Here is a 27,637-nt window from a genome sequence, read left to right on the forward strand (position 1 = left end):
TGGGCCTAAATTTTGGTGATGACTGCGTATTGATTGACAAGTTCATTACAAATACCGAAATTAAAGAGAGTTATGAGAATAAAAAGCCTATTAAGATATTGGAAGGATGTTCACAAAAATTAGACGAAATAGAGGGATTTAATAAGCTTCAGTTAAGCTACAATGGCTCTGTATTTGCTAATTTTCCAAGCTATAAAGTGTTTATTAAATATAGTATTTATTACATGATTCTACAATAACTTCCTCCTTTGCTATCACCATTATCCTTGGTGTTATTATTTTCCTTTTCAAGTGTCTCCAGCACTTTGAGGGACTTCAATGCACCTTTACCGATCGGCCCACCACGCGTAATAGCCGCTTCAAACAAACGGCGTGCTTGAATAAGATCGCGGGAAATACCTCGTCCTTCAAGATACATATTCCCCAAGTTAATCTAAAATATACAGGAAATATACAATAAGTTAAAATAAAGGGATATCGTTAACACGCATATGCTGGGCTCTAACCTGAGCAAGTTGGAAGCCCTGCGCAGAAGCCATTTTCCAATATTCTACTGCCATTTTATAGTCCTGCTGAACACCATCTCCGGTAAAATAGCGAAAACCGACATTGTATTGAGCCTCAGCAAGACCTTAATATAATAATTCTAAGAATTCGTGTCATCCTATTTCTTTCGGTAAGAACATTTTACCTTTCATTGCAGCTTTCTCAAAGTAAGAGAACGCTTTTTGACTATCAGGGTTCGGAAAATATTCATTGGAGCCATAATATACACCAAGCATGAACGTACACTGGGCATTTCCTTTGTAAATTTTTAATAAACAATATTAATACTTTACACACTTTGCTATCAGAAAAATCCCAAAGAAATTTAATCACTTGAAATTGTGACATACCAGCATCGTGGCCTCGTTGGAAATAATGAAGAGCCTTCTCATGGCTCTTTTCAATTTCACCCTTACCATATCTATATATTCGTCCAAGCTCTGCCCAAGCCGAGTTGGCACCTCCACGTCCAGCTAGCTCATACAATTCTAAAGCTTGTTTACTTTGTTTAGCCTCACGCATATATATTGATGCCAAATTGAGTTGAGCATGAGGATGACCCTTTCTTGCGAGATTAGTTAATATTTCAACACCTTTCGCTTCATCTTTAACAATCCCTGGGCGACCTTTTGCATTAAATGATATATGAAATAAGGTATTAATATGTGATTTATCAAACTGTGAGAAAAATGACCATATATAAAAACCTCTATAGAGCATAGTGCCATATCCAAATGCTGCTGTATCATCTCCTCCTGCCATTGCTATACGAAAGAGCTCTAGCGCAACCGGCGCACCTGATAAATTATTGAAAATTTTTGTAAACAAAGAGTAATCAATATATCCACTAAAGGGCAATAAATTAAAATACCATATGGTTCTGTAACGATCGTTTGGGCTAGTGTAGTAAGTTCGGTTGGCTTTGATTTCGCCACTGGAAAGGTCATATGAATTGGATAACTGATGGCTGTTAAGGAATACAAGCAAACTTACTTCTAAGTATATGATCTTCTGGAACAGTACCATCCTTTAGTCGTTCCAACACTAGTTCTATAATTCTCTTTTGTTCGTCAACAGATAAAGATGTAAGCTTATGCTGAGTCCGAGCTTTCAATTTGTCGTCTGAGGCTAGTACATCTGCAGAAAACTCCAAAATTGAGCTATACAATTACCATAATAACGTACCAAAGACATACCCTTCAAAAACAATTTCTTTACATTAACAGTAGCCCCTTCATTATCCTTAGCTTGTTCTTCGATAGTATTTCCCTTATTCCGCCTATTGCATAACCCATTTATTAATTTAGTGATTAAATTGCTTTTAAAATATAGACTAACGCATTCTGCTCGAGAAATGGCTCAAAAATTCCGCCTATTCGATGAGGATTAACTGTAGAAACTCCACGAAGAGGATATGAGTTCTGGTGATATGATACCCGCCACGTTGCGCGTGCGAATGCGCGAGTTGTTGACCGTAATGGTATCATTAATATCGAAATAAAAATATCAATGGATAAGTGACGGTGAATCCCAATTTTTTATAATCTGAGCAACTTAGTCACAATCGTCTTTGAAATGGAATCGATTCATTCAGCCGAAATGTCTGCAGAGGAAGAATGGGGAGAAACTACTTTAGAAAAGGGATTGGAAGGAGGGGATGATTTCGGCGACTTTGACGATTTTAACAATGGAACTGCAGGTGGAGATGATTTTGACGATTTCACCGATTTTGTTGCAACAGCACAAGAGACAAACTTTGATTCGACACCTGAGCAGGTGTCCACCGATACTATTACTCAGGACACAAGGCCTTCAATCTTAAAAGTGATTAAATCTACCTATTATAAACCGAATTTGTTGTAACCTGTATTATATATGCTAGCAACTTAATTTCCAACTTGATGCGCGCGAGTTAGCTACAGAATTTACCGAAACATTAAATGCATTCTATCCGATGGACATGTTGCCTCTGGATGACTTTTCTCACCTGCCCTCCGGCTCACGCGACCGGATGTTATATTTGGAATCAAGGTAATAAACTCATACCGTTGATTTGCTTGATCTTCAAAAGCTCATATTGTTATTGTAGTATGAAAATGTGGAAAAAATACTCAACCGATAGGGTGTTCTATAATCCGTTCTCTAAAACAAAAGGGCAATTCAGATGGCGCCAATCTCATATACAGAAAGCATATTTAGAAGCTCTAGGAGTTGATGTTAATTGTTATACGGTAAGGCCATATTCTTATTTATAATTATGCGTCGTATTTTTACTTTTATTTTATTGTAGGACAATAAGCCAGTTAATAGCCCAACTCAATTAAAAACTAATTCATCTACCAAAAGAAAAGAATCTCCTCCTCCCGAAATTTACAAAGATGTTGACATTGATATCGCCAAACAACTTTGCGCTATTCCTGCAGATGAACTTACTAAGAAATCTCCCTCCGAACTTAACGCACTTCGTGCTGAGCTTCTTGACTGGACACGCAGAATATCTGGCGCTCTAACATACTGGCTTGATCAGCGTGAACAGGCTGCCATGGATTCTGAGACTTACAATCATCTAATAGGCCATCTGCTTGGGCATGCTCAACGCAATAGGGTACAAAATAGACGGAGTGGCGAAAGCTGGAATAACGGAATGGCAAGTGCATGGAGGAAAAAAAATTCTTCTTCTCTGGGTTTCCCAGGTTTGAAGGGAAGAAAAGCAACATCTGGACAGTCAACACCATCATTAGCAGCCGCCTCAAATCCATCTGCGTCTGCGTCAACCATCTCGATATCTCTTAGAGAAGAAACTGATGTATCTTCAGCATCTCGACGGTTATCAATGTGAATAGCTAATGTATAGATGTCTTATGGACATTTTTCAATGAATCGTTTTGTAACATACTTTTATAACATATAAATAATTAGATGTTTAAAATAACATCACAATATAAAGATTACTTCGAGATGAGTCATTTTCTCGGAAATGGTATAAACTGCTTCAAGCCTCCTCGCTTTAAGGTCAACATAGCTATAAATGTGATTGTCGCAAAAAGGGTTATGTGCTGCATCTTTCCCAATGCGTGTTTTTTACGAATAATCGCTAGATCTTTCTCCACTTCAACAGTAGTAGAATCGGTTGGAAAACTTTTAGAAGGAATAGGTTGCTCTAGAAATTGACAAAGTTGCTCCCAGCCCTCTTTTATATTATAAATTAAGAGGCGATCCTGGGGAATGCAGCGCTTAACTTCCTCGATATGCTCTAAATATATGCCATAAGCATATTTGGGGTCATCTAATTGACCGTGAAATAGACCCTGAACCACCAATGTGTCCCACAGTTTATTCGCAGTATATGAAGAATAAAATGGCCAAGAGCTAGGGGAGGATCGTTGAAGACACCGCGAATTATTGTACCTAGTGTAAATATAACACTTTTAATAAAATATAATTTTATATAAATGGAAAAGGTAAATTTACCATTGAGAAGGAGAATCGCTCACAGTTAATATTACCTTCGCATCAGGATATTGATCTAGTAGCTCGCGATAAAATGCCACCCCAATCCAATCCACTATTGCATCACTTCCATCTAAAAGCTTTTCCCAGTCTACGCGTTTTCCTTGCCACGCGTCAAGCCATGGTCGCTCTTGCACCTTAGTGGTATGCAATACTTTATATCCGAGGCTAGTTAGAGCTTGATCGAGAGTTGAGGTTCCCGTTCCACCAAATCTATAATATAACATTTAGATCCACTCTGGGGGTTAAGGCTAATAAAAACATTTACCCCACTCCAATAATTTTTAGAGGCATAATGATTTATTCTTTTGTCTTTTAAAAATGAAAAATATTTGTCAATAAACTTGATATAAATGATAGCAAAATTGGCAACCAATTTCCTAGAGAACAAATATATGAAAAACTAGACTATAAAAAAAATTAGATAATATGTAATCGAGCAAAATAAATATTTAATTTGCTCGATTATCTTTTAATTTTAAATATTCAATTATAATTACAAAAGATTAATGGAGAGTTACCACTAGTGCTAGTTATTAGTAGTCTGACATAATAAATTGATCTCGAGATATTATGATTATTGAATAAATTAAAAATTTGTAATTCATGTGGAAATAGTTATGGAAATATATTTACAACTTAAATACACAGAAGCCAACCTCAGCCTATCTTTTTTTTTTTTCAAACTTGCTCATATATTAACTGTGGGCTTTTCGTAGGTGTTTCATCAGGAATAAATGATTATGAAATCGTTTATGGCACTGTGGACATCGTGGGTATGGATACATGAGCTCCATTTGCTTTTGTTCGCGAACGCTTTTCAGTATTGGGATATGATAGTGTTTCGAACTTTCTCCGCATTTCTTGTTAAGATCTAGATGAAAAAAGCTTTGGGAGCTGTTCTACACATTCGAAATTTTACCTAATTTCTATAAGCTCACCTCTTAAAATTGAAGTTAGGTCTTCGGAATTATCCTTTTCAACATAGGCTTCAATCCGTTTCAAGTCAGATGCGACCTTAGATCTATTAACAGGAAGGGCTTAATTCAAACAAAGTAAGCGTAGGCATTAATGTATATGGTTATTAGTTATTTATACTCGGTTTTACCATTTAACTCATCCTCTTCAAGTGATTTTGTCGATAAGCATCGAGCAGCAGATACAACGCTAATTGATAAATACATTTATTAAATGTAAATCCAAAGAAAATTGCACACAAGTGGTCATACTTAAAAGGTATCCCGATGTTCTCGGCAGCATTCAACACCGTTTTCCAGTCGACATGCTTAGTTCGATAGTAATGTTTAGCCCTTGTGATTATAAAAATATCAATCTGCTACAATGATTATAATAGGAGCGATAGTAAATCAGACTCACCCCAAGTGCCTTTCTATATGTGCATTGTATACTGCTGTCTCATTTAAAATATCCCCCATCATTTTTATCATACGATTCTTAATGAGCTCTTTATGCTCTTGTAAGAGTGATTTTCCTTGTGATCTTACTGTACGTTCAATTATGATATCGAGCTCTTTACCAAAATCATCGTCCATCGCACTACTGTCTGAACTTTGTGGCATAGAGCTAAGAGCAGTGGAGGGCCAGATATCCTGCTCAATTCGTGATCGCTTATTGGGAAAATCTTCAGGTTCTTTAAAGAATTCACATTCATCAATGTAGCTCGGTCGAGATTTTCTAATAATACATGGTATAAAGATTATTCACCGAAAGTTATTAATAAAAAAAACTCAACACTTACGGTCCTCCTAAATTCTCTGGTAATGGCCAAGTTAACCATAGGTTTAAAGCTGATCTGGGATTAGAGTAACTATTTGAAGATTATTATTAGAAGAGGCAAAAATATATAAACTTTTCAATACTCAACCACAATTCATCCTCTTTCTTTCGCCGATGAGTTAGTTTGATATGCCTGGCATAGTCACGCTCATAATCTGCTTGCAGTTGTCTAAGAATTTCACCAAACTGCTCACGACGCTGTTGAGCTGACCGCTGCCTTTTATCCTTCTTTGTCTCACTTTTGATTTCGTCAAAGAGTCTAACATATTCATGATCGGTGAGATCAATATTCTCATATAGATCGGAGGTTGTATTTTCTACATAGCAGTGTTCTCGAAGTTGTTTATCTGTGTCTGCCATGATAAACTTCCATCAGTTAATGAGGCTATACAATATTTAACGGCTATTGAAAAATTATATATGTTGTGACCGCTTTTTTCGTGATACTTTTTCACAACCAGATACAGTTTGATACATTAACTATGAGAATTTATATAGATTTACTCTTCGCTTTTTATCTAACTGCTGCCAGAAAAAATCCCCTATTTTACAATATCTAGTATTTAAGTCATGTAATTGCAAAAACAAGTTGTCACGACGAATTTATGAAGCTTTTAATTGTTGCCGGAAACGAAATTTTAGGATGGATACAATTGAATGTATGTTTAGAATGGTAAAGGATAGTATAAGTTCTATATGCTGCATCTACTCTACTCAATGGCATCGTCTTGAATAGGACACAGATATGTCAAAGCAAATTAAATATTCAACAATGAAAGCAAAAAAGACAAAATTACAAATTGTTCCAACCAAAATAAAACATCTTAATTATTCACTCGCCCAACCACAACATACCCCCGGTCCGGTCGCTTCTTATCATTTCCAATTTGATCTACATTTTCCACTCGTACTAGCTCCTTAATCTTCAGAATCATACCCGCATAAGTAGGAGTTTGAGGTTTATAAACAGTTTGTTTGAGTCGGTAAAATCCAAGAGCTCTGGTAACATTGCGAGTTTTTTCGGGGAGACCGATTGGCGATCGTATTAATGTTATTTTGTAGAGATGGTTTTTGCTGGGTGTTGTTGAAGTTGCAAGAGCACGAATCTGATTGATGAGAACCATTGTTAATTTATATTTTGGAAATTCGCAAGATGTTTGACGAAGGCAGATATATGAGGAGTAAACAAAAATAGCGGCGCAGTTTTTCATTTAACAAATTAGGATATTCAAAATTGTTACGCGATTTTTTTTTTTTCACGCTCCAACTCAAACACTATCACTTATATTTAAGCAATCTACAATGAAAAGGAAGCACGAAGAAGATATAATACATGGCAACAATGATATTAATATTAACGGAAGAAAATCGCTGTTCAAAATACGGATCGTCAACATTGATTTTTACATGGCTCAACCAAATGTACTTGACCGTTCCGTGTGTCCTTTCGCGACCCAAGGGTTAAAACAGGTCCCCATCTTACGCATATTCGGTTCTACAGAATATGGACAAAAATGCTGCTTGCATGTGCACCAGGTAATTTTTTTATTTAGATTCATCTCTGAAATCAATTGATTTATTATTTTTTAGGCATTTCCATACTTTTATGTGCCATATAAAGGACCTCTCGAGCCAGAAAAAGGTAATAGCGTCTGCTCATTTTTGAATATTGGCAAGACATTCTCATATATGTAACTATTATAGCTCAGCAGTACATTTATCAACTCGGAAATAGTATTAATCATGCTACTGCTCTTGCGCTCAAACTGCAGCCTACTAAGCACCCGCAATTCATCGCAGCTATTGTACTAGTAAAAGGCACTCCATTTTATGGATATCACATAGGATTTAAATACTTCCTTAAGATCTATTGATATCCTTTTTTTATTTTGAGCCTTATTTTCTTGATTAACTAATATTTATTATTTTTCTTAACTCAATGACCCATTTGTTTTTACCATCCAGCCTCATATGGTATCCAAAATTGCTGATCTTTTGCTCAGCGGCGCAGTTATGGGTATATCGTTGCAACCGCATGAGTCCCATGTTCCTTTTTTATTACAATTTCTCGCGGATTATAACCTGTTTGGAATGAATTATATCCATTTGAATGGGGTTTTATTTCGACCTCCATTTCCAGGTACAATTAGCTATTGATTTTATCATAAAATGAACTTATCTCTCTATTAATATGTAATTTTTTCAGAGGTTCGACCAGAAACTGTTAATTCTGAGTATATCTGGAGCACCAATACAATTCCTGATTACCACATATGGCCTCCCGAATATAATATAAAGCGCCAGAGCCACTGCGAACTCGAAGCAGACTGCACTATTTGGGATATTATCAATCGCGACTGGGTAGCAGAGCGCCTTATACACACAGATATCTTCTCGGCTCCCTCTCTTCAAACGAAGCTCGTACACTCCCTTAGATCAATTTGGGATAGTGAAATGGAGCGCCGAAGAAAAAAAGGAATTAATTCGGTTATCTCGTCATTCTCAGGCCACGAGACTCGGTTCACACCAGAACCATGGCAACAAGAAATTAACTTAAGAGAGATGGTTGAGAGAATTATCCGTGAAGACGCTAGTAATAGGACTTCACATCAACACCCTAGAAATAGCGAACCAATTTCATCTGAGCCGTCAAGCAACCGAGATATTAAAGATATTCTGTCACAATATTTACAACCAGACGACTATTCAGACCAGATCATGACTACGTATGAAAGTATAAACGTGTTATGTGAGCAAGGCGTTCATTCAATAGTAAAGTCAAAAAACCTACCTCTCCGATCACGAAATGTAGGGAAACAAAGCTGCCTAGACATGGATGAGCCAAGGACACCAAAACGCAGCAAGTTGCAATTGTCTAACACTCCACCTAGCGTCAAAACCTATATTTTGGCTGAGAGTCCAAGTAGATACAATAGATTTCGGACATGGGAAGAGGTGAAGGTGAATGAAGAGCGAATCCAAGAAAGTCAAAATGGTTCATTTTTTGAAAAAGCGGAAAGCGATTTTGAGGAAGATTTTATCGAACTTGGAAACGCAGAAGAGGCAGCAATGCAGGACGAGGATGATGAAATTTTAAGGACTCTCATAACTCAGAAAATCAACAATCAATATGAATTGAGTGTTCGAGAAACGATACTGCAACATGACTTAGAGGAAGAAGATATATTCATTAGTAGCGGCAAGAGCTCTTTTTACGATGAATTTGAGCCAGATATATGGGAGCAGCTGGCAGATATTGAGTATTGGATTGATTCAATAGGAGATACTATCCCACATTTTCTAATTTAATTAACTATTTTATTTTAGAGATTTCATCGATGACGAGCAGAGCTCCAAGGCTCGTTCGGAAATTAAGAGTGTGAGAAATGAATTAACAACATATTCACAACGCACTACTTCTGCCCCTCTCCACTCATCCCGACGTCGGATTCCACAATATGATGGTTCGATGGACTGTGTACTTTCGTCAGACCCAGAAGAAAACAACATCCCTCTGATAGAATTTGAACCCAATCCGGTAGATATAAAGATACGAACCGAAAGTGCGATAGTCATGCACAAAGATCGAGAGAGAAGTGGAATGAAAAAAGGAGTTGATAAGAAGCCTCCCCAATCAAACCAGGTGATTCGTGGAAATATTTTTTAAGAATTTTTTATCTAATTGATATTTTTGTTAGACTATATCACGTTCATTGAGCCGATCAGAGATCTCTTCTAATCCTCGATATAAATCCCATGTTGATAATGAAGCAAGAGATGAAGGGAGATGGCTTAGGCAAATAGTAACAGATGATGAAATGAATTCAAATGCTTTGTCTCTAGAAGCTTCTATGCAAAAGAGGCCAATTGACAGATCTGCGTCATTACCAAAGCAAGAGATGCTACTACGCTTAAGCGGGACGCCCCCCCCATATAGGAAGGTAATATCTATACTAATTATTAAAAAGTAATGATCTTTCATAGGTGTATTTTGGTTTAGAGGGAACCTGAAGACATGAATTCGACAACCTCGCAAGTTTTGGAAACCACAGAGTCGTCAACAAGTTTGAAATCCTCTCAACCACAATTTTCACCATCTTCGCTCTATTCACGAAGCTCAAAGAATATGTCTGATAACGAAACTGACGCTAAATTTACTCACAAACTTACAGCGATGTGGTCACCACTCAACACTTCTCCCGAAAAGTCCCACTCATTCTTTCACAGTCCTCCAGAAATATGGTCGCCCTCATCTATATCTCGAGTAAATAATAATAGCTTTAAGCGTGGCTTTGGTGATCAAGGCGAAACATCAGATCTAGAAAATACTGAGCAAGCCGTTCCGAATTGTAAGCAATAATAAGTATTTTTTAAAGAGCGATATATTCCTATTTACCTTGCTATTCTACAGTGATATTCGATAAACCACCTTCACCCATTCCTATTTCAACGCATTTTTCATTTTATATACTTCCTCCACCTCCTTCTGCCCGAGAGCTCTTTAACACGCTAATTGATTTCGAGATTCCGTGCGTAATTTACAAAGAACCGTACTACAGCAGCGAACAGGATGCGCCTAAACGCAAGCAGCAACAAGGAAGGATCAAATCAGAAAATACTCGATCGCTAGACGAGTTTGATTCTGGATTCAAAACGCGAGCTCTAATGAATAGTAGTAGCATCGCCGGGACGTCAAGGATAAAAGCTTGGACAATCACCGCTTTACCCCCTACAAAAAAAGAAATCGATAAATGGCTGGAAGAAGAGAATTACAGAAAGAAACAGGATATATACAACGAAAAGTCTGCGCAATGGGTGTCACAAATTGAGGCTCCTACACAAGCAAATACCTTTGGCTTTAATCGCACCATGAACAAGTCTTCCGAAATGGAGCATGAACAGCAATATGTGGACATAATGAGCCTTGAGCTTCATGGTAATTTTATCATCAATTTTACTTGGCAAAAATGTTGATGGCAATATTCCATTTTCTCAATAGTGAATACACGTGGAGGGCTATTACCGGATCCGAAGCAAGACTCTATAGCTGTTGCCACATTCTGTTTCAAGTCAGAGAGATGGAATAATTTCTCAAATGGAAATTGTGTTGGGTATATAATTAAATACTATCAAATTGGTCACTTTTAACGTATTATTTAATAATATGATATGATTCTAAGGTATCGAACGGGTTTCATTGCGATAAAGGACCAGATTGATCCAGCAAAACTTGGTCTTCTTGGATATGAAGTTTATCTAGTAGATGATGAACGAGCACTAATTGAACAGATAGTAGAACGTGTTCGCTTGTTTGATCCGGACATGTTAGCCGGCTATGAAATACACAAAACGTCTTGGGGATATCTTGTGGAAAGAGGAAAAGCAGCTTTTGGTTTCTATCTATACATCTTTATTGAATAGAGTCAAAAATATTGATTCTAGATATCTTCACTTGTAGATATGAATTTGCTCGAGGATTTATCACGAATCGCTACTTTTCCGAATACTACAATACACAAGGATGAATCCTGGGGTTACAAGAAAGGTTCAGCAATTCATATTACAGGACGCCACATGCTTAATATCTGGAGGTTGCTACGACATGAGATCAGTTTACAAAGCTACACCTTTGAGAATATAGTATTTCACTTTTTGCACCAGCGGTAATTTAATATTATCAATAGTCAAAAAAGAACGAAAGCTGAAAAATGGTCTGTTTGCGATAGTTTGCCTTGGTTCAGCCATCAGGTTCTGACACGTTGGTATAAAATGGGTCCACCAGTATTAAAGTCTCGAGTAATCAAATATTATCTTGAGAGGGTCGAAAAAGACTTAGCACTTCTTGAAGAATCAGAAATTATACACCATACTTGGTGAGTACAGTTTTTTGAATTAACCTTGAGATTGTGTTAGTTAATTATTTCTATGATCATAGCGAATTTGCTCGAGTTATTGGAATCGATTTCTACTCAGTTCTTACTCGTGGTTCCCAGTTCAAGGTCGAATCACTGATGATCCGTATAGCAAAGCCAGAGAATTTCATATTTATTTCTCCAACTCGGAAGCAAGTAGGAGAGCAGCGCGCAGCTGAATGTCTCCCACTGGTTATGGAGCCGCAGTCTGACCTATACACAAGCCCAGTGCTTGTTCTCGACTTCCAGTCATTGTATCCCTCTATTATGATTGCATATAACTACTGTTATTCTACCTTTTTGGGCAAGATAGTTGCTCCAGGTGGCAGCAACAAGTTCGGAGTATCAGATCTCGAATTGCCAGTGGGATTTTTATCGGATATGAGGCAATATATAACCATATCGCCCAACGGGATGATGTTCTTAAAAGCAGAGGTGAGAAAAGGACTGCTCGGACGAATGCTGACAGAAGTACTAGAGACACGGTTCATGCTCAAGCAAGTAATGAAAAATGAAACGGAAAATAAGGTATCCCTTTCACTATTAACACCCAGTCAATCGAGCAATTTTAATTCATTACTTGCTTTGAATATCCTTAGACTCTCTTTCGATATTTAAATGGCAGTCAACTCGGATTAAAACTGATTGCTAACGTGATTTACGGCTACACAGCAGCGAGCTATTCAGGGCGAATGCCTGCTGTTGAGATCGCCGATAGCATAGTTCAAACAGGACGCCAAACGTTGGAACGCGCAATAGACGTCATCAATACAACTAGTAAGTGGGGAGCAAATGTCGTCTATGGCGACACAGATAGTATGTTTGTTCACTTGCCAGGTGCCTCACTCGAACGGGCCTTTGCCATTGGACATGAGATTGCTGACACGATCACACGTATGAACCCGCATCCAGTTAAGCTCAAATTCGAGAAAGTGTACCATCCATGCATCCTTCAAACTAAGAAGCGGTATGTCGGATTTAAATATGAGAAACCGACGGATGTGGCCGAATACGAAGCAAAGGGTACCGAAACCATTAGGAGAGATACTGTGCCTGCCGTCCAGAAGATGATGGAAAAATGCCTGAAAATGCTGTTTCGAAGAAAGAATTTGACGGAAATAAAGCAATATTTAACGCGTCAGTGGACTAAGATTTTACAGGGGCGTGTCTCATTACAAGATTTTATATTCGCGAAGGAGGTGCGGTTGGGGACTTACAGGTACTTGGGTTCTCTATAATATGCCATTCTGGTTTTGTTTGCTTCTATTATCTATTTCCTAATTCGGAGATAATTTTAGTGATAAGCATAACGGCGCATTTCTCCCTCCTGGAGCTGTCGTTAGTAACCGGCGTTTAGCTACAGATCCAAATGCCGTGCCCGAATATGCAGAACGAGTGCCTTATGTGGTTGTTTATGGGGGGGTAGGCGCTCGACTCATCGACCAAGTTGTTTCACCAGAGGAATTTATCGCAAACAAAAGAAACCTTCGGCTTAATGGGCACTATTATATTACGAAGCAGATTATTCCCAGTTTGGACCGCGTGTTCAGTTTAATTGGGGTGGATATAGCGAGCTGGTTCGAGGAAATGCCGCGGACTATCCGAGCACCCAATTCTGTTCTGGCGAGAAATAGTATCAAGAATAGCGCAATTGCCCGGACATTAGATCAGTATCTTACTGGCAGTCGCTGCCTTAGCTGTGCCGCACTTGTTGACGTAGCTGATCAACTGTGCGCATATTGCACAGGACCTAACAAGTCTGAGGCAATTTATCAGCTTGAGCGACGAATCCAATTAGTAGAAGAGCGCTACAGTCGACTAGTCGAATTATGCTCGAGATGTTCAGGCGAACCAGCATTTATTGGTGCGAGAGGTGGATCACAAATGTCGTGCGAGAGTTTAGATTGTGGTATTTACTTTGAAAGAATGCGTATTTTGAAGAAAAAAGAAGAAATAGAGCATTTACGAGAGATAATAGAGCAGATTTCGCAAGGATAGGCTTATATGTGTTATTGTATTTATTTTATTTGTGCTATTTGTTTTTATTAGTGTTATTGTGCTTAGCTACTATAATATTTTTTTTAATGATTTCTGTCCCCCTTTTTTCTTGTACTCGTTTCCTTATCGTCTTTGTGATATCTAGTAAAATTGCCACCTGTATTCAAGTAAATTAAGAAATGTTTGAATATAGTTTGAAGTTTTTTAACAAAACTATTTTCCTTAAGCACCAAACCCTCGTTTCCTCTTGCAAAACGCCAACGTATGCTCTCGGTTCATGCTTAATTGCTCCGCTACTGGGCCTCTAAGTAAATACGTCCAAAAAAATATGGATGAATTACTTTTTTAAGGAATGCGAAAAAATGCTTTGAACACTATGCTTGGGCATATCTTTTTCATTTATCATTCATCCGAAAACTGGTGTTGCATGGATTGGTACTCTATCATGTTGTTAAATCCCCTATAAGAAAGGCAACAATTGTTTCTTTTTTTGCTATTTCGAAGTCTGGCAGCAACCTTGTTGTGGCTATTGCATTTGCATTCTATTTTGAAACACGGAGAACTTTAAATTATATTTCGATGGAATAGGTGCCTTGTTAGCATTAGATTTCATGACTTGCTAATATCTAAATCTATACCACGATTGACAACGACACTGGTGTTAAATGGGTGCTAAGATCTCTCCCGAAAACCTTAGAGTTGCATGCAGTTTTGTAATTTCTTCGTAGCGAGTTATTTTTTCATTAAAATTAGCGGCTAATGGAGAATAATCGAGAAGTTGACGAGACATCTCTAATGGCGCCCGTACTATACACCACTACCATTTCTATCATGGTTCCCAAGTACTTCCATGAATGTGACATATCTTATCTAATACATATGATGGGTAGCATAGAATATGTTTAACTCTCTATTAGCACCAAATCTAACTTATTGAACTTTTTTTAGCAGATATGCTTGGTAGACTGACTACACACAATGATTTGATCCCTTTTTCTGCTTCCACGCTCACTCATTTTCATTCAAGCGAGCCTCCTTCTATATCCATATATGACTATCTTCGTCGAATCGTCGAATATACCGCCTTGGAAAATGCTTGTCTACTTCTTATCATTGTCTACATCGACCGTGTCTGCATCTCCAATCCAGTCTTTGCTATATCCTCTCTCACCGTGCACCGTTTTCTTATAACTGCTGCAACTGTAGGATCTAAAATGGTTTGCGATTCATACTGTACCAATAAACACTATGCCAGAGTAGGAGGGATCGAATTGCTAGAGTTAAATCGATTGGAATTGGATTTTGTGGAGATGATTCAATGGGAACTCAGCTGTACAGGTGATATACTGCAACGATATTATGAAAGTTTGATAGCACAATGCCCAATATACTGGCAAGAAAGAGGACTGGACGAAAGGCTTCAAGACATAATGGATATTGGGACGACTTGAAAGTGAACAGACCGAGGCTGTATATATATAAATAGAATTTAATTTTACACTTACCAACTAGTGTTAATTGTTTTGAATATAATATCCCTATATATCTCTATTTAATTCGCATAGTATGTAAAAATACTGTTACTAAATGTTGATGATCTTTACTATGGCAATATTTTGGTTAAATAAAAATATTGACTAGCTAAAAACTTGAATATATATATGTATAGAAGACAAATCGCTACTGAGCTGGAAAGAGTAAACATTACAGTAATATTAGTAAGTAGGAGTATTTTATGATATATGTATTTTATTAAATGCGTAATGGATCCTAGTAAAATGTAAATTCCCATCAATACCACACTGAATTAAAAATTTCACACCTGTGCTGTAGTCTAATCCAGAATTTTATCCACAAATTCAAGTAAAAATTGTCTGAAATTTTATAGGATTGTATATCTGGCATTTTACATCTCATTAATCAGCTTAAAATATAAATGCATTGAAATGTTCAAAAAGGCATTTTCCACTCTTTTGCATCATTTGTTACCATATACATCCCTTTCACGGAGCGACGATGGCGCCGATCTGACCTTATCAAAGAGATTATACACCCCTTCGGTTTTCCACTTCTTCGTCTCACGGTATTTTATTCTTGTCATATTCACGGTAAGATTAGAGCGAAAAAGCAAAAGAAAACCAATATTAATACAAACGTTAAGTGAGAAGAGAAGCACATAGATCTCACTCTTGTTATGATTTTTATTTTGTCATTTAGTCGATTTTTGTCCATGGTATTCTTCACACGGTAATTCTGCGCCGGCCAATTTCTTCGACTCTCCGTACCAAGCTCCTTCTACGTTTTCCTACAATTCTTTATCTCTATATCACTACGGTTACGCTTTTATATCATTTCTCAAACCATTACTCATTACCTTTGGCACGCACTGGTAAATCCGAGGCGGATACACTTTGGTCGGCGTTTAAAGCTATTTCTCTCTCTTGCATTGTGGATGTATTTTCAGATTGTATCGAGAATCGTGATCGGTCTGAACCACAATCCATGACACTACTCGAGTGGGCCATTACTCTCTACTTTACAGCCTCCTCCAGTAATCGCGAACACAGCCAGATAAACCACGGCATCGTGGTTGCCATCCTCCACCTCTCTCAGCTCTTGACCTTTCATATCATGAAGTTTATTAACCCTGCTCTTGACCGCTATCGCTTAATACCATCGTCGATATTTGGTGCTATTGGCCTTCTGCACTTTCTTTTTGCGATGTCTCGTGCAGAAGATTACCCGCTCATTCCATTTACTATTCGAATACTTGAGCTGCTCGTTCTGACTGTGATAGCTATTTTTACATTGGTGCGCCTAGTCACCTTATTAATTGTGGGGGGTGCCGGGTGTCCACATCCTCTCTTCGATCGTCGAAGCTTACCTCGCTGGCATGAAGACTATGGACTTGCAGTGTTTCGGCTTGGGAACGCATGCGTAGAAAGTGGCTCAGGGACATATTCGAATGAGCTGACTGCGGTGGTAATGCCTGTATCTAGAGCCGAAACAGGTCGTCATACAGGCAGGAGTGGCAAGGGGCCCTTTGCGACGTTGGTCCCAGATAGAGTGCCAACTGGAAGACAGCGGATGCAAATGAGAAAAAGAGCGCGGTATGTGACTATCAAGATGTTCTTGTTCAACTGTATGAAGGCTTTTATGCGCTCCATGGAGTGGTTGTGGTACAGAGCCAGAAGGAGACGACGAAGCGGAGAAATGGAGAGGTATGTGGATATGCCATTGACAGCGGAGAACAAAAGCGTGGACGAAGATGGAGAAGAGTTGTATATGCGATTTTTGGGTGGAGATTTGAGCGAGACAGAGATGGAGGATTCCGAGGAATATTTCCCGCCGTCCCCTTCTATTTCAGACAGTGAAGAAGAGGTAGAAGGAGAGGAGGAGGAGGAGCGCGAGGAAGCTGGCTGCAATAGTAATTGTGAAGGAACGGAGTTAGAAAATAACGCAATATTAATGTCGAGTGAGGCTGCGGGGCTAATGGAAGACATGGTGCAGTTCGACCGAGACAGAGATATTCCTGTACTGCTGCCTCTCCCGCTGTTCTTTCTAACGCACTATCTTACATTTGGAACCTTAACACGTAGGCGTTTTAATCGCTTGCTTTCTACGGATGCTCCTCTAACAAACAGTGACGAAAGTCAAGAAAATGGAAAAAATAGCAATGAGAAAGATGATACAGACTGGCGTTGTGTAGTGTGTCAGAGCGCGGAGCGATGCATTCTTTTGCGGCCATGTTTTTGTTTAGCTTTATGTGATGAGTGTAGGGAGAGGATGGCAAGGAGGAAATATAAATCTTGTCCCACTTGCCGTCGGGAAGTGGAGGGATATTCGCGTGTATATGTGCCGTAAAGTTTATGAACACTTTCAAACCCCTTCTACTGTATTATTATATTATCTTGTATAATCTAGCCATTAGATATTGCTTTAACAGGACTTTTTTACCAGCGAATATCTCTTTTTTTTTTCCTAAACAGAGTATATTTATTTATGATACTATATTTGTTATATTTCTTTTTTAAGATTTATGTTCAAAACTGTCAATCGTCATTCAGAGGTCAAAATAATAATATTAGAGGCCAAATTGTTACCTGTTTCAGGTCCATATTTGTATTTTTAATAGTTTGCCACCGTCTTTTATTCCCAAAATGCTAGACTCATTACTCTGCTCCTCTCTTTCCAATCGGGTCTTGCATTCACAATGTGGTTGTTATCAGTTCTAAATGGGATGAATATTATATTAGCTTTCCTCTTGAAAATCGAGTCAGCTCCGACTATGGAAATTAGTTCGTTCCGCGTATGTTCTAGCCCTGTCCTCGTCCCACTAATTTACTGAAATATTTTCTACGCTAATTAGCCACAATTTGAAGTTTCGCTATATAATGTCGCCTCTCAATCATACATTGCATCTTTGTGTGACTGCTCACTTCCTCAATGCTTACAACAACCTATGCTTACTCTCCAAGATCCCAAGACTTGGTTTGCCTACCGCATGGAGCCGACTGCAGTAGCAGGAGATTGCAATGTCTTGATCGAACAAGGCGAAAGTATATGGGGACAGATTAGCCTACCTGGATGTACGTTGGGAGATGCAACTACTCGCGCGACCATGCCAGTTGTTTTAAGGGGATGCTCGGGATGTCTGATAAGATTTGGATGGAACGGAAAAGAAGGGATGAGAGTCGAACAGTGCGTGAGATTGAAAATAGATGAAGTATAGCCGCTGAAGGTCATATTAATTTATTCCTTTGAAAACACTACAATAATAGCGGTGACATAATAAACTTCTGTTGTGCGTGGAAGAAAAAATAAAGTTCATTAATGATCCAATGGGAAACTTTACTTGTCAACATGCTTCCTAGTGTATTCATTAAAGGTTACTTTTGCAATAGCTCCCTATCTGTGAATCTCCTTCCTCTCCTTCCCTACTCTTCTCCCTATGTACTTCTTTGTCTCCTTCCTGCTCCTACTCTCAGGAGTTATAGCCGTAACCAATGAAGATTATCGTCATCAGCATAATGATAAATCGCCTGCTGAATTCAATTTTAGACTCTCGACAAAATCACCGTATCCGTGGGAGAGTGCGAACCCTAGACCAGGAATGTTGTTTCTGAAGAAGTGCAAGTTGGAGCAGGTGCAAGTCATTTCGCGTCATGGTACATTTGTATATAAAAACTACACTGTGCTTTGGATCGATAACTCTTTATTTGAATAGGGACTCGCTATCCTGGTAAGAAGGATATCAAGGAATTCGACGCACTTCCGTCTCACTTCAATAAATCAGAGCTGACTGGCAAATATGGCTGGATTCAGATATGGGTATGTGTTGCGCGAGTTGACTGAAAGTTTCTGCTGTTGCTCAAAACTAACAATACACCAGAAAAATCCTTTTCCTATTGAGAAAGAAGATATCCTCGACAAACAAGGTGAACGAGATCTCTATCTCCTCGGAAAGCGTCTTGCGAAACATTATGATCACTTTCTTTCTACTTTTCGGTATGATGAAACTACCGTCGAGTTCCGTAGCTCAAGTGAATCGCGCTCCGGCCAGTCGGGAAGCGCATTCGCTATTGGTCTCTTCGAGGGTCGTGGTACACTTACCCGCTCACATATCCAACCAGTATATATCCCAACCTTGCCTAAAGGCCAAGACACACAGCTGGCTCCAAAATACGCCTGCCAAAAATGGCAGAATGAGGTGAAAAATGACAAGAAGGGTGCGAGAGAGCAAGCCAAATTCGAATCTGAACAGTTGGCTGGTATCGCATCACGACTCAGCGGCCTATTCAGTATTAAAGTGGACACTCAGCTCGTCAAAACCATTTATAAAGCATGTGCATTCGAGTGGGCAATCTTTAGGAGAAAGGAGACATGGTGCTCTCTTCTTAACCTTGACGATTTCAAGTTGTTGGAGTACTATGAGGATATAGAGGATTATTATAAGCACTCATATGGTAATCCACTAAATGAATATGTGGGATGTGATCTAGCGACTAGCCTGGTTAAAGATATGGAAGCGGGATTAAAGAAAGGTGTATTCAAATTTGGACATTCAGAAACAGTCAACTTTCTGTATAGTGCACTTGGCTTCTTCAAGGATGAGCGGGAACTTGACGCAAATTGGACCAAAGAGGACCGTGAAAGGCGGAAGTTTCGCGGATCTATCATCAGTCCCTTCGCAGCTAATCTGATATTCGAATTGTATAACTGTGCAAATGATGGAAAAGTGATACAGGCGTATGTAAATGAGCAAAGGGTGGAGATTCCTAACTGCAAGGGAGTATGCAAAATCGATAATTTTAAGCAAATACTTGGGGACAAATTTGAGTGCAATTTCAACAAAATATGTGAAAACAAGGATGCAATGAGCAATTGAGTGTACCGAGACTAACCTAAGCATCACTCTCTAGAAAATTCGTTTTCTTGTCGTTATGGTATAATAAAAGTAAAAGGTACGACAAGATATTTATTATGGTTGATCAAATAAATAGTGCTCGCACCGAAAAAAACAAACAAATATTGTATATCAATCATGCATCGGAGTTATCAGCAGCAAGAAGTTTGTCTAGAGTTCCGTCAGATTTGGCTTTGGTTAGGTCATCGCACCCCCCAACATGCTTCTGTCCGATAAAGATATTTGGCACCTATAAAAATTTCGTGCAAATATGAAATACTCATATTTTGATGATAAAACATTAATTCATGTAAATCCTTACGGTTCGTTGCCCGGTTTTTTGCAACAAGTATTCCTGAATCGCTTGTCCGTTTTCTAGTATTGAATTTCCAGTGATTATCATCATTTAGCATCGTTAATTTTCCCACATACCCATTTGATCCAGTTCGTACACCTTCGCTTTCTTGCCTGTATCTGCAAGGATTTTTTTTGCCCTGGTGCAATACGGACAATACGACTTACTGAATACTACAATAAACTAATGAAGCAATAAAGTGATACATTTCAGATAAATTTGAATTTCACAATAAAAAACAAAAAGAATGTGCGTACGTTGGAAGCTATGGCATCCTCTACGAACCGTTTGATTTCTTCGAAATCGATATTAGCTGATGATGAGCCGCCCATTGCTATTTATAAGCAAAAATTTATCACTACTCAAAAATAGGATTGAATAGTTTTATCAAGGGTACCAGATTCTCCCACATTTTATACCTTGGTGGCTAATCTTGAATGTTAATGACATCATTCGGTAGTATGAGAAGATACTATCAATTTGGGCCTTGAATTGTATAATGTTTATATAAACTCAATGGTTTTTAGACAGGTTTCCTCAGAGAGAATGTGATCGAAACTATTAATAAAATGAATCGGTATCTGCTTTACCATCAAGCTATAGTGCTTCACTATTTTTTATCCTATATGGTTCGTTAGGCTTGAAACGGGTAGACCATTAACAGGCAAATCGAGTATTGTATGTGACTGTTTAATTAATTTCAAATAGTAACCCTACTCCATTCTCGATAAAAACTACGTTATCAAATGTCATTTAGTATCATTTGTAGCTCACCTTTTTGATTCTCAATTTCTATGTCCAAATTCTGGTCACATCCGGTTACAATTACTGTCGCAAAAACATTAAAATGGCTACCAGTTGCTTTCTTTTTTGTTGAGCACGGTTACAGCATTGCCACCGTTAATGGAAGGAGTATGCAAGTATGCTTTTTAGCAAAATGATCTTATATTCCTTGAGATCATAAAAGAGCTGACTTAATTTATGATATCTTAATTTTCATTTATAGCCTACCTTTAATCCTGACACGAGTCTTCTAAAGCGAGACATAGTGCTTTTAGACAAATTTAGTGTTATGCGTCGAAAGATTGAAGTTGGAGATGTTGTCACATTAGCGTATGTATTCATTATACTCATATGATTATTAGAATTTTACCTTTTTCTTTTGCCCAATAGATCACCAAACGATCCAAAACGTTATATTACTAAACGCGTAATTGCAGATGAAGGCGATTTAGTACGGACATTACCCCCTTATCCAGAAAGCATCGGTAAAGGTCAATTATTCTTCTATACATTATTCTTGGTCTAAACCTTTAATTTATCGATAATGCTAGTTAGGATACCAAAAGGGCATTGCTGGGTGGAAGGGGACGAGACGTTTCATAGTAGAGACAGCAATACTTTTGGACCAGTATGGTTTATTATTTTGGCATCATGTATCGAATCAATATCCTAAAAAAATTCTAATGAATAAAATAGGTACCACAAGGTCTTATAAATGCCAAAGTGACATGGATTCTCTGGCCACTCTCTCGCTTTGGTCCTGTCCCTTCACGCACAAAATCTGATCGCATTGTGTCAAGAGGACCGCCGGTTCAGTTTGTAGAAGACAACGATTCCTGGCTATAATTAAGATATTCGTGATTTGGGCTGACTTACTCAACCCAATATCTGCTTTTATGGCTAGAATGATTTATTAGAACCTTTATTAAGTTTCTACATTGTGTATCTGCTTTTATAAGCATTTTGGATTCCCCCTCAAAACATTTATTTAATTAACAAAGAGCAACTAATATTACCTAAATACATTGAAGGCGCAAAGAAATGGGGTGTGAAAAACTGGAGACTAATAGTTGTAGGAGTTGGAAAATGCAAAACTAGGGTTTATATTTAAACCCAAATAATAATATAAAAAAAAAAATAGACCAACAAGCAAATAAACGAGTAGAAATTTGCATCATGCTAATTTATGAATGATTGTAAAGTTGGGTGGAGTAAAAAAAGGAGTGGAATGAGATAGAGAATAAAAAGATGCAATAATGTAAAAGCACAAAGAAGAAACATCACTCCCTTTCTTCAGATCTGACTGTTTCTTCTACCTTAGTTTTTGTTGAAGATGCTGATATGTGGGAAACCGACGAAAGTCTTGAAGGTGAACGACACATATCAATTGGTAACTGGCCACGCAAAGTCTTCTTTGTATTAATATAAGCGATAGCTTCAGCATCCAAATCGGTTGTATCAAGGGAGTCAAGGTCTGCGCCGTTAAGGATGAGCAGTTCGGCTAATGAAAATTGAGTCAGTCCACATACTGTATTGTCTTGATTGATCTCTGACTGGCCGAAAGCGATTACATTCGAATTATTGCCTGAATTTTCCTCTGTAGTTTGTGTCTCAAGCTGCGTTCCGAGATTAGCGATGAGTGGCACAGGTATGGTGGTGATATCTGAAGTTGACTGAGTGAGAGCAACTTGAAGTGGAGAGGAAGACACTACATTTTCGGGTAATAATTTCTCATCCATTATGACAGGTTCGCACACCGAATCGATAGGGTTAGCTTCCTCTGACGAGTTGGATTTCCCCAACTCATTCCGGAATAGAGTCGCATTGAGCTCTGCACCGTGAGCTATAGCCTTTGAGGCTAAGGGGATATCCTTAGCTCTTATCGCACGGTATAGCATATCTGTTGGCGACTCCGCAAAGTCTTCAAATTTGCTTACGTACGCTTTTTCCACATATTTGGCCACAATGAAATTATGCTTAATCTTTCGCTCATCGAACGGCCCTGGCTTTGGAGTAGATGAATTTCCATTGATGCACGCTTCCCAAATTTGATTTGCTTGCTCGTTCCCCATTCTCTGTAAAAGAGCAATTATTTCGGGTGTGAACGACATGGTGTCAAGAGTGAGTGAGCGAACTTTAGAGATATGTGGGCCCAGACTGCGATGTATTCCAGAGCATTCAATACAAAAAAGTATCCCTAGGTTGATGCTACACCATTGCGGATCAGGGGCGGCACATTCTGCACAGTGTCGATTTCCTGGCACTTGCCATAATAGATGCAGCAACTCCGTGTCATTACCACCACCGGGAGTAAATTCATCTATACACTTTCCACAGTCGTTAGGCTTGACCACATCTATTGCCACAGGTTCTCTTGCTACCATTGCTTTCCCTGTCATATTAGACTGTGGTATTGGTGCAACTATGAGTGCGCTTAATTCATCCATTGCTTCCGTGCTTCCTCCCATTAATTTCCGCTTTCTAGACGTGTTATATCTCAATAGTGACGCTGAGGAAAATAATCTGGATGCTCGATTCTTCCGCTTCTGTTGATTCAGGTGCTCTTGTGCTTGTATTTGTACGTCGTCTACATCCAAAACAGTATTACTCGAGTCCACCCCCTCGTTCCTGTTGAGCTTATGCTTGATAGCGGTTCTAATTGTTTGGATCCAAACATACATGTCCTCTACGCAGCTAGCTTGGAAAATTCGTCGGAATCGAGGTGTGACTACTTCAAAACAGAAATGGCGGTCCTGGTCTAAGGCTTCGCGAACTATGGCAAGACGTAGATCGATAGGAGAATTGTGAAGCTCAGGTTGACGCTGCCAATGAATATATTCACGAAGGTAACCGTCTTCAGTTATCGTGCACCAATACCTATATATAATAAATAATTTAGTCAATGAATATATGATTTTAATATGATTCGGCTTCATACATTCTCCAAGCGTGCTTGAAGCCTACATCAGTCATTGCACCTGCTGCATGAGCCTGAGGTTTCGAGGTCGCAAACAAGAATCCTTCGTAGATTCCATTGGGTGAGATATTTATCTCTTTTGAGAATGCGTGAGCTTCCTCCTCCTCGACTGGAAGCGGCAGCTCCAACTTTGCTTCAAGTAATGTGCGATGCTCAGTATACTGGGTCTCTATTGCTTTTGCCCGGCACATTGCAGAAGTAGTCTCCGCACGCAGTTCCTCAAGTGCTGGGGTCAAGTTTGACACTTGATTAGCCAAACCAAGCACATGTGTTGCATATCTCTCGCAGTAAGCTTCAATCCCTGAGCGAATATCCAGATTCACTCGCCCAGTATTCAAATCACAGAGCGCCTTATAATACCCAATCCGACTCAGCTCAAACTTCGCCCGTCTTATCTGAAATTTTGCTTCTGAAGTATGAGAAGGAACCCCGGTTCGGGCAAGATATCGAGATAACCAGGCATAATACGCTTTACTCTCATCGTCGAATTTCTTTTTGTATGACTCGATGTGCTGCAAATGTTGCTGATAAACCGTAGAGAGGGGATCGATAACCAAAAACTTGAGCTCTTTTGTTATCTCTTGTAATGGAGCAACTTTATCTGCAACTTGGTCGAGGAATGTTGTAAACAAAGGTTTCATAGGGGCCAGTGGCCTCATCTCGTCTAACAAGTTTGTATTGGCTTCAAGTGCTGTCTTGTGAGCTTGAAGTGACACCTCAGCTGCCCTCAATACCTTCTTCACTTGTTTTTTCAACTGAATACTGGATAATTCAAGTTCATGAAGTGTTTTTCGAAATACTGGGCCATCTTCAATGAAGGGAGTAGTATCTGATCCAGATATTGGAGAAGGTGGTGGGGTTACCGGATGACATACAGTTGCAGCAGGTGTGGCGACGGCTTCTTGTGAGACAGTTGTGTATTCACTCGAAATGGAAGCCCATGAAAAACGACGGAATATCCTTGGTGCAGAAGACCAGTAAGAAGACCGCGGAGAGGAGGAGTCAGAAGAAGGCGTGCAAGGAGAGAGGTGTAGAGTATCTCGCTGCTGCTGGGTTGATTGCAACCAAATGTCGAATTGGGCCAATACTTTGTAAGTATCTGAAGAAACACATTGCTCAACAAACTTGAAAATGAAAGAGATGAATATCGTATAAAAATCATCAGAAGTAATATAAATTTACCGCTATACGAATAGACCGGCCCGTCAGTTCCTTAGAAAAAATTTTTGGGATGCTCCATTCCCATTTATATTCCCCATCTTGGGCAAAACTCCCAATAGAAGTGTATTCTAGGTTCTACACAAGGGAAAGTGGGTGATAATAAGAAATCACTCTATACAGATATCAACTACTCTACTTACATCAGCCCCTATCCTTAGGTTTTCAGGCGTCAAGCTCTCTTCTTCTGGCACAATCAAGAGCCCGAGTTTTCGCGGTGTGTGTGTTCCAACAAAAAATTTAAACTGAACTCTTGTGTCCCCTTCCTGAATGATTTTAGGCAGGAGAACTGGACTCGGGCATTCGCCCTTTGATGACACTTGAACGAATTCTAGTGGCCATTGGGGCATTGTAGAGCAAATGACGCCTTTCTGAATTTTATAGTTTATACTATTATGCTCGCCATTCCTGACTGTGAACTCAAGAAGGTCGACTAGTTTGGCAGTGCAAAAATTTTAGTGAACCTTTTAGTGTCGAAAAAAACAATTCAAGCTACTCATACTTACAATGTGTTGCGTCGTCAATAAAACAACTTCTCTGAGTCAATGACGAGTGAGCAGGTCCCATGGTGGTAGACAGCTTTAATGAAAGAATGAAGGGAAACAGAAGGAAGTGCAATTAACGCTTGGATGCTAAAATTAGATAGTAATATACTTTTCTTGCAAAAAATACAGATAGCAGTTTAGGGAAAGAAAGGAACACAGGGGAAAAACACAAGAAAAGGGTAGAAAGAGAAACGAAGTGGGGTCAAAGAGTATTAAACAGTTGCAATTGTCGAGAAAGAGAATTAATAAATTAGAAAACCTTAACAAACAAGGCCAGGGAGAACCATTTGTTTTTCATGCGTGTGGCTGTCAATAAACTCTAAACTGGACGTCGATTCTTTGCTGCAATGCGGGTGAAAGACCGGAGACCGTCAAAGAAGGGAAGGAGCCCAATTGAACTTGAATCGTTTGATTGCTTGCAATGCGATTACTTCACCGTCGTCAACCTTGTTTTCAACCCAGCTGCGTTGCCTATACTTTTTCGTTCTTTTCATCCCTATGCTGCTACTGTCTAATGATAACCTAATTATTATACGCGTTTTCTCTACATCTTCGCGCACACTGCTGTGCATCTTGCATACTTACCCCCTAATCATTGGAAGATATCCTCCACGTTATCCTTGATTAGCTTAATTGCCATTCACGATTCTCGTAATCAGCTGCTTGAGAAATTGCTGCGCCCTGGCGGTCACCCCGCGAGCCTTCATCTGTCCGCTTCTCTGCCTTTGCACGGGCGCTTTTTTTTGACATTTTAATATTTATGCGTTCATTAACTAAATTGCTCCCAACCTGCATCAGTGCATATTTTTCTCGAGACCTTCTCAATAACAAAGAAAATCCCGTCACTAAATGAGATGGATCAGGTTGCCCATACCTTGTTCACTCTAAATCCTGGTTAATTAGAGAATGTAATCTATCCTATTCTTCGTCTTTCATTTAGCATCTTGTTTCTTTCGTCTAATTCTTCTCGGCGTCTTTGTAGTACCCGTCTTTCTCACCCGTTTCTTATTGTCTGATAACGTTCTGAAGCTCTTACAAAACGAAGGGGAAGGGTGAGGATACAGAAAACCCTGTTTTCCCTGAAAGAAGAGATTAGGTGAATGGGCGAATGTAAAGCACATAATATTTCTGAATTACAAAACTAAGAGTAATGAAGAAAGGATTATTTGTTTTCAAGAATTTCTACTCCATTTTATCGATATAGTTTATTATTATTCTCTTCATCTTTTGTTGACTATTATACATTCGTCAGGCCGGTTCTATTGTTATTTCTAATTTTACAATTGAGGCGCAACATCAACCTAATGTTGATAATCCGTGAGGTGATTATGTTTCTTAGCTGCCATTTAGGCTTTGAAAAATATTGCCATTGTCACATTAAGGCTCTATTATATCGCTTGTAATTTCCATTTCCATAACCAAAGTATAGTCTGCAAACCTATTATCAATCGAAAAGGATACACATAGTCTCCAAAACTTAATTTATTTGAAATTTATGCTACTATTCCACTACTGAGGTGGGCAAGAGGCGCAGCTTCGTAATATTCTATTTGTATGAAATATTCCTTATATATCCTATTTCACAAATTT

General features: G+C 38.8%; 12 protein-coding genes across 12 annotated transcripts; 6 read left to right on the forward strand and 6 right to left on the reverse strand.

Annotated features, from left to right (window-relative positions):
* Positions 1 to 220: 220 nt before the first annotated feature.
* VTP21DRAFT_8369 (uncharacterized protein) lies at positions 221 to 2,033 on the reverse strand (the record flags this gene model as incomplete). The annotated part of the gene is made up of 9 exons (XM_069399211.1): positions 221 to 433; positions 507 to 631; positions 692 to 802; positions 897 to 1,172; positions 1,254 to 1,343; positions 1,418 to 1,480; positions 1,540 to 1,683; positions 1,743 to 1,825; positions 1,885 to 2,033. The coding sequence occupies 9 exons, from the start codon at positions 2,031 to 2,033 to the stop codon at positions 221 to 223; spliced, it is 1,254 nt and encodes a 417-aa protein (XP_069254651.1).
* An 88-nt stretch (positions 2,034 to 2,121) lies between these two features.
* Positions 2,122 to 3,385, forward strand: VTP21DRAFT_8370 (uncharacterized protein; the record flags this gene model as incomplete). Its single annotated transcript, XM_069399213.1, has 4 exons — positions 2,122 to 2,370; positions 2,429 to 2,577; positions 2,636 to 2,777; positions 2,837 to 3,385. The coding sequence occupies 4 exons, from the start codon at positions 2,122 to 2,124 to the stop codon at positions 3,383 to 3,385; spliced, it is 1,089 nt and encodes a 362-aa protein (XP_069254652.1).
* Positions 3,386 to 3,509: 124 nt separating this feature from the next.
* On the reverse strand, positions 3,510 to 4,350 carry VTP21DRAFT_8371 (uncharacterized protein; the record flags this gene model as incomplete). The annotated part of the gene is made up of 3 exons (XM_069399214.1): positions 3,510 to 3,954; positions 4,018 to 4,269; positions 4,325 to 4,350. The coding sequence occupies 3 exons, from the start codon at positions 4,348 to 4,350 to the stop codon at positions 3,510 to 3,512; spliced, it is 723 nt and encodes a 240-aa protein (XP_069254653.1).
* A 404-nt stretch (positions 4,351 to 4,754) lies between these two features.
* On the reverse strand, positions 4,755 to 6,213 carry VTP21DRAFT_8372 (uncharacterized protein; the record flags this gene model as incomplete). Its single annotated transcript, XM_069399215.1, has 7 exons — positions 4,755 to 4,930; positions 4,998 to 5,096; positions 5,165 to 5,223; positions 5,286 to 5,366; positions 5,434 to 5,751; positions 5,816 to 5,884; positions 5,942 to 6,213. The coding sequence occupies 7 exons, from the start codon at positions 6,211 to 6,213 to the stop codon at positions 4,755 to 4,757; spliced, it is 1,074 nt and encodes a 357-aa protein (XP_069254654.1).
* Positions 6,214 to 6,677: 464 nt separating this feature from the next.
* VTP21DRAFT_8373 (mitochondrial 54S ribosomal protein uL30m) lies at positions 6,678 to 6,977 on the reverse strand (the record flags this gene model as incomplete). The annotated part of the gene is made up of 1 exon (XM_069399216.1): positions 6,678 to 6,977. The coding sequence occupies one exon, from the start codon at positions 6,975 to 6,977 to the stop codon at positions 6,678 to 6,680; it is 300 nt and encodes a 99-aa protein (XP_069254655.1).
* A 178-nt stretch (positions 6,978 to 7,155) lies between these two features.
* Positions 7,156 to 13,763, forward strand: VTP21DRAFT_8374 (uncharacterized protein; the record flags this gene model as incomplete). The annotated part of the gene is made up of 17 exons (XM_069399217.1): positions 7,156 to 7,389; positions 7,444 to 7,495; positions 7,558 to 7,664; positions 7,819 to 7,993; positions 8,060 to 8,587; positions 8,666 to 9,113; positions 9,181 to 9,496; positions 9,552 to 9,794; positions 9,854 to 10,202; positions 10,265 to 10,789; positions 10,853 to 10,964; positions 11,034 to 11,245; positions 11,312 to 11,516; positions 11,580 to 11,726; positions 11,789 to 12,293; positions 12,365 to 12,984; positions 13,064 to 13,763. The coding sequence occupies 17 exons, from the start codon at positions 7,156 to 7,158 to the stop codon at positions 13,761 to 13,763; spliced, it is 5,478 nt and encodes a 1,825-aa protein (XP_069254656.1).
* A 759-nt stretch (positions 13,764 to 14,522) lies between these two features.
* VTP21DRAFT_8375 (uncharacterized protein) lies at positions 14,523 to 15,214 on the forward strand (the record flags this gene model as incomplete). The annotated part of the gene is made up of 2 exons (XM_069399218.1): positions 14,523 to 14,649; positions 14,712 to 15,214. 2 exons carry the CDS (start codon positions 14,523 to 14,525, stop codon positions 15,212 to 15,214), a joined length of 630 nt encoding a protein of 209 aa, XP_069254657.1.
* A 495-nt stretch (positions 15,215 to 15,709) lies between these two features.
* VTP21DRAFT_8376 (uncharacterized protein) lies at positions 15,710 to 17,627 on the forward strand (the record flags this gene model as incomplete). Its single annotated transcript, XM_069399219.1, has 2 exons — positions 15,710 to 15,871; positions 15,981 to 17,627. The coding sequence occupies 2 exons, from the start codon at positions 15,710 to 15,712 to the stop codon at positions 17,625 to 17,627; spliced, it is 1,809 nt and encodes a 602-aa protein (XP_069254658.1).
* A 1,087-nt stretch (positions 17,628 to 18,714) lies between these two features.
* On the forward strand, positions 18,715 to 20,151 carry VTP21DRAFT_8377 (uncharacterized protein; the record flags this gene model as incomplete). The annotated part of the gene is made up of 3 exons (XM_069399220.1): positions 18,715 to 18,931; positions 18,991 to 19,094; positions 19,156 to 20,151. The coding sequence occupies 3 exons, from the start codon at positions 18,715 to 18,717 to the stop codon at positions 20,149 to 20,151; spliced, it is 1,317 nt and encodes a 438-aa protein (XP_069254659.1).
* A 154-nt stretch (positions 20,152 to 20,305) lies between these two features.
* Positions 20,306 to 20,856, reverse strand: VTP21DRAFT_8378 (uncharacterized protein; the record flags this gene model as incomplete). The annotated part of the gene is made up of 4 exons (XM_069399221.1): positions 20,306 to 20,419; positions 20,492 to 20,544; positions 20,602 to 20,707; positions 20,782 to 20,856. 4 exons carry the CDS (start codon positions 20,854 to 20,856, stop codon positions 20,306 to 20,308), a joined length of 348 nt encoding a protein of 115 aa, XP_069254660.1.
* Positions 20,857 to 21,318: 462 nt separating this feature from the next.
* On the forward strand, positions 21,319 to 22,153 carry VTP21DRAFT_8379 (uncharacterized protein; the record flags this gene model as incomplete). The annotated part of the gene is made up of 5 exons (XM_069399222.1): positions 21,319 to 21,444; positions 21,531 to 21,637; positions 21,698 to 21,792; positions 21,859 to 21,935; positions 22,004 to 22,153. The coding sequence occupies 5 exons, from the start codon at positions 21,319 to 21,321 to the stop codon at positions 22,151 to 22,153; spliced, it is 555 nt and encodes a 184-aa protein (XP_069254661.1).
* A 434-nt stretch (positions 22,154 to 22,587) lies between these two features.
* On the reverse strand, positions 22,588 to 26,069 carry VTP21DRAFT_8380 (uncharacterized protein; the record flags this gene model as incomplete). Its single annotated transcript, XM_069399224.1, has 5 exons — positions 22,588 to 24,184; positions 24,246 to 25,408; positions 25,467 to 25,580; positions 25,646 to 25,935; positions 26,009 to 26,069. The coding sequence occupies 5 exons, from the start codon at positions 26,067 to 26,069 to the stop codon at positions 22,588 to 22,590; spliced, it is 3,225 nt and encodes a 1,074-aa protein (XP_069254662.1).
* Between the last annotated feature and the right edge of the window lie 1,568 nt (positions 26,070 to 27,637).

Source organism: Calcarisporiella thermophila (genome assembly GCF_041956535.1).
Source record: "Calcarisporiella thermophila strain CBS 279.70 unplaced genomic scaffold VTP21scaffold_4, whole genome shotgun sequence".
Lineage (NCBI taxonomy): Eukaryota > Fungi > Calcarisporiellomycota > Calcarisporiellomycetes > Calcarisporiellales > Calcarisporiellaceae > Calcarisporiella > Calcarisporiella thermophila.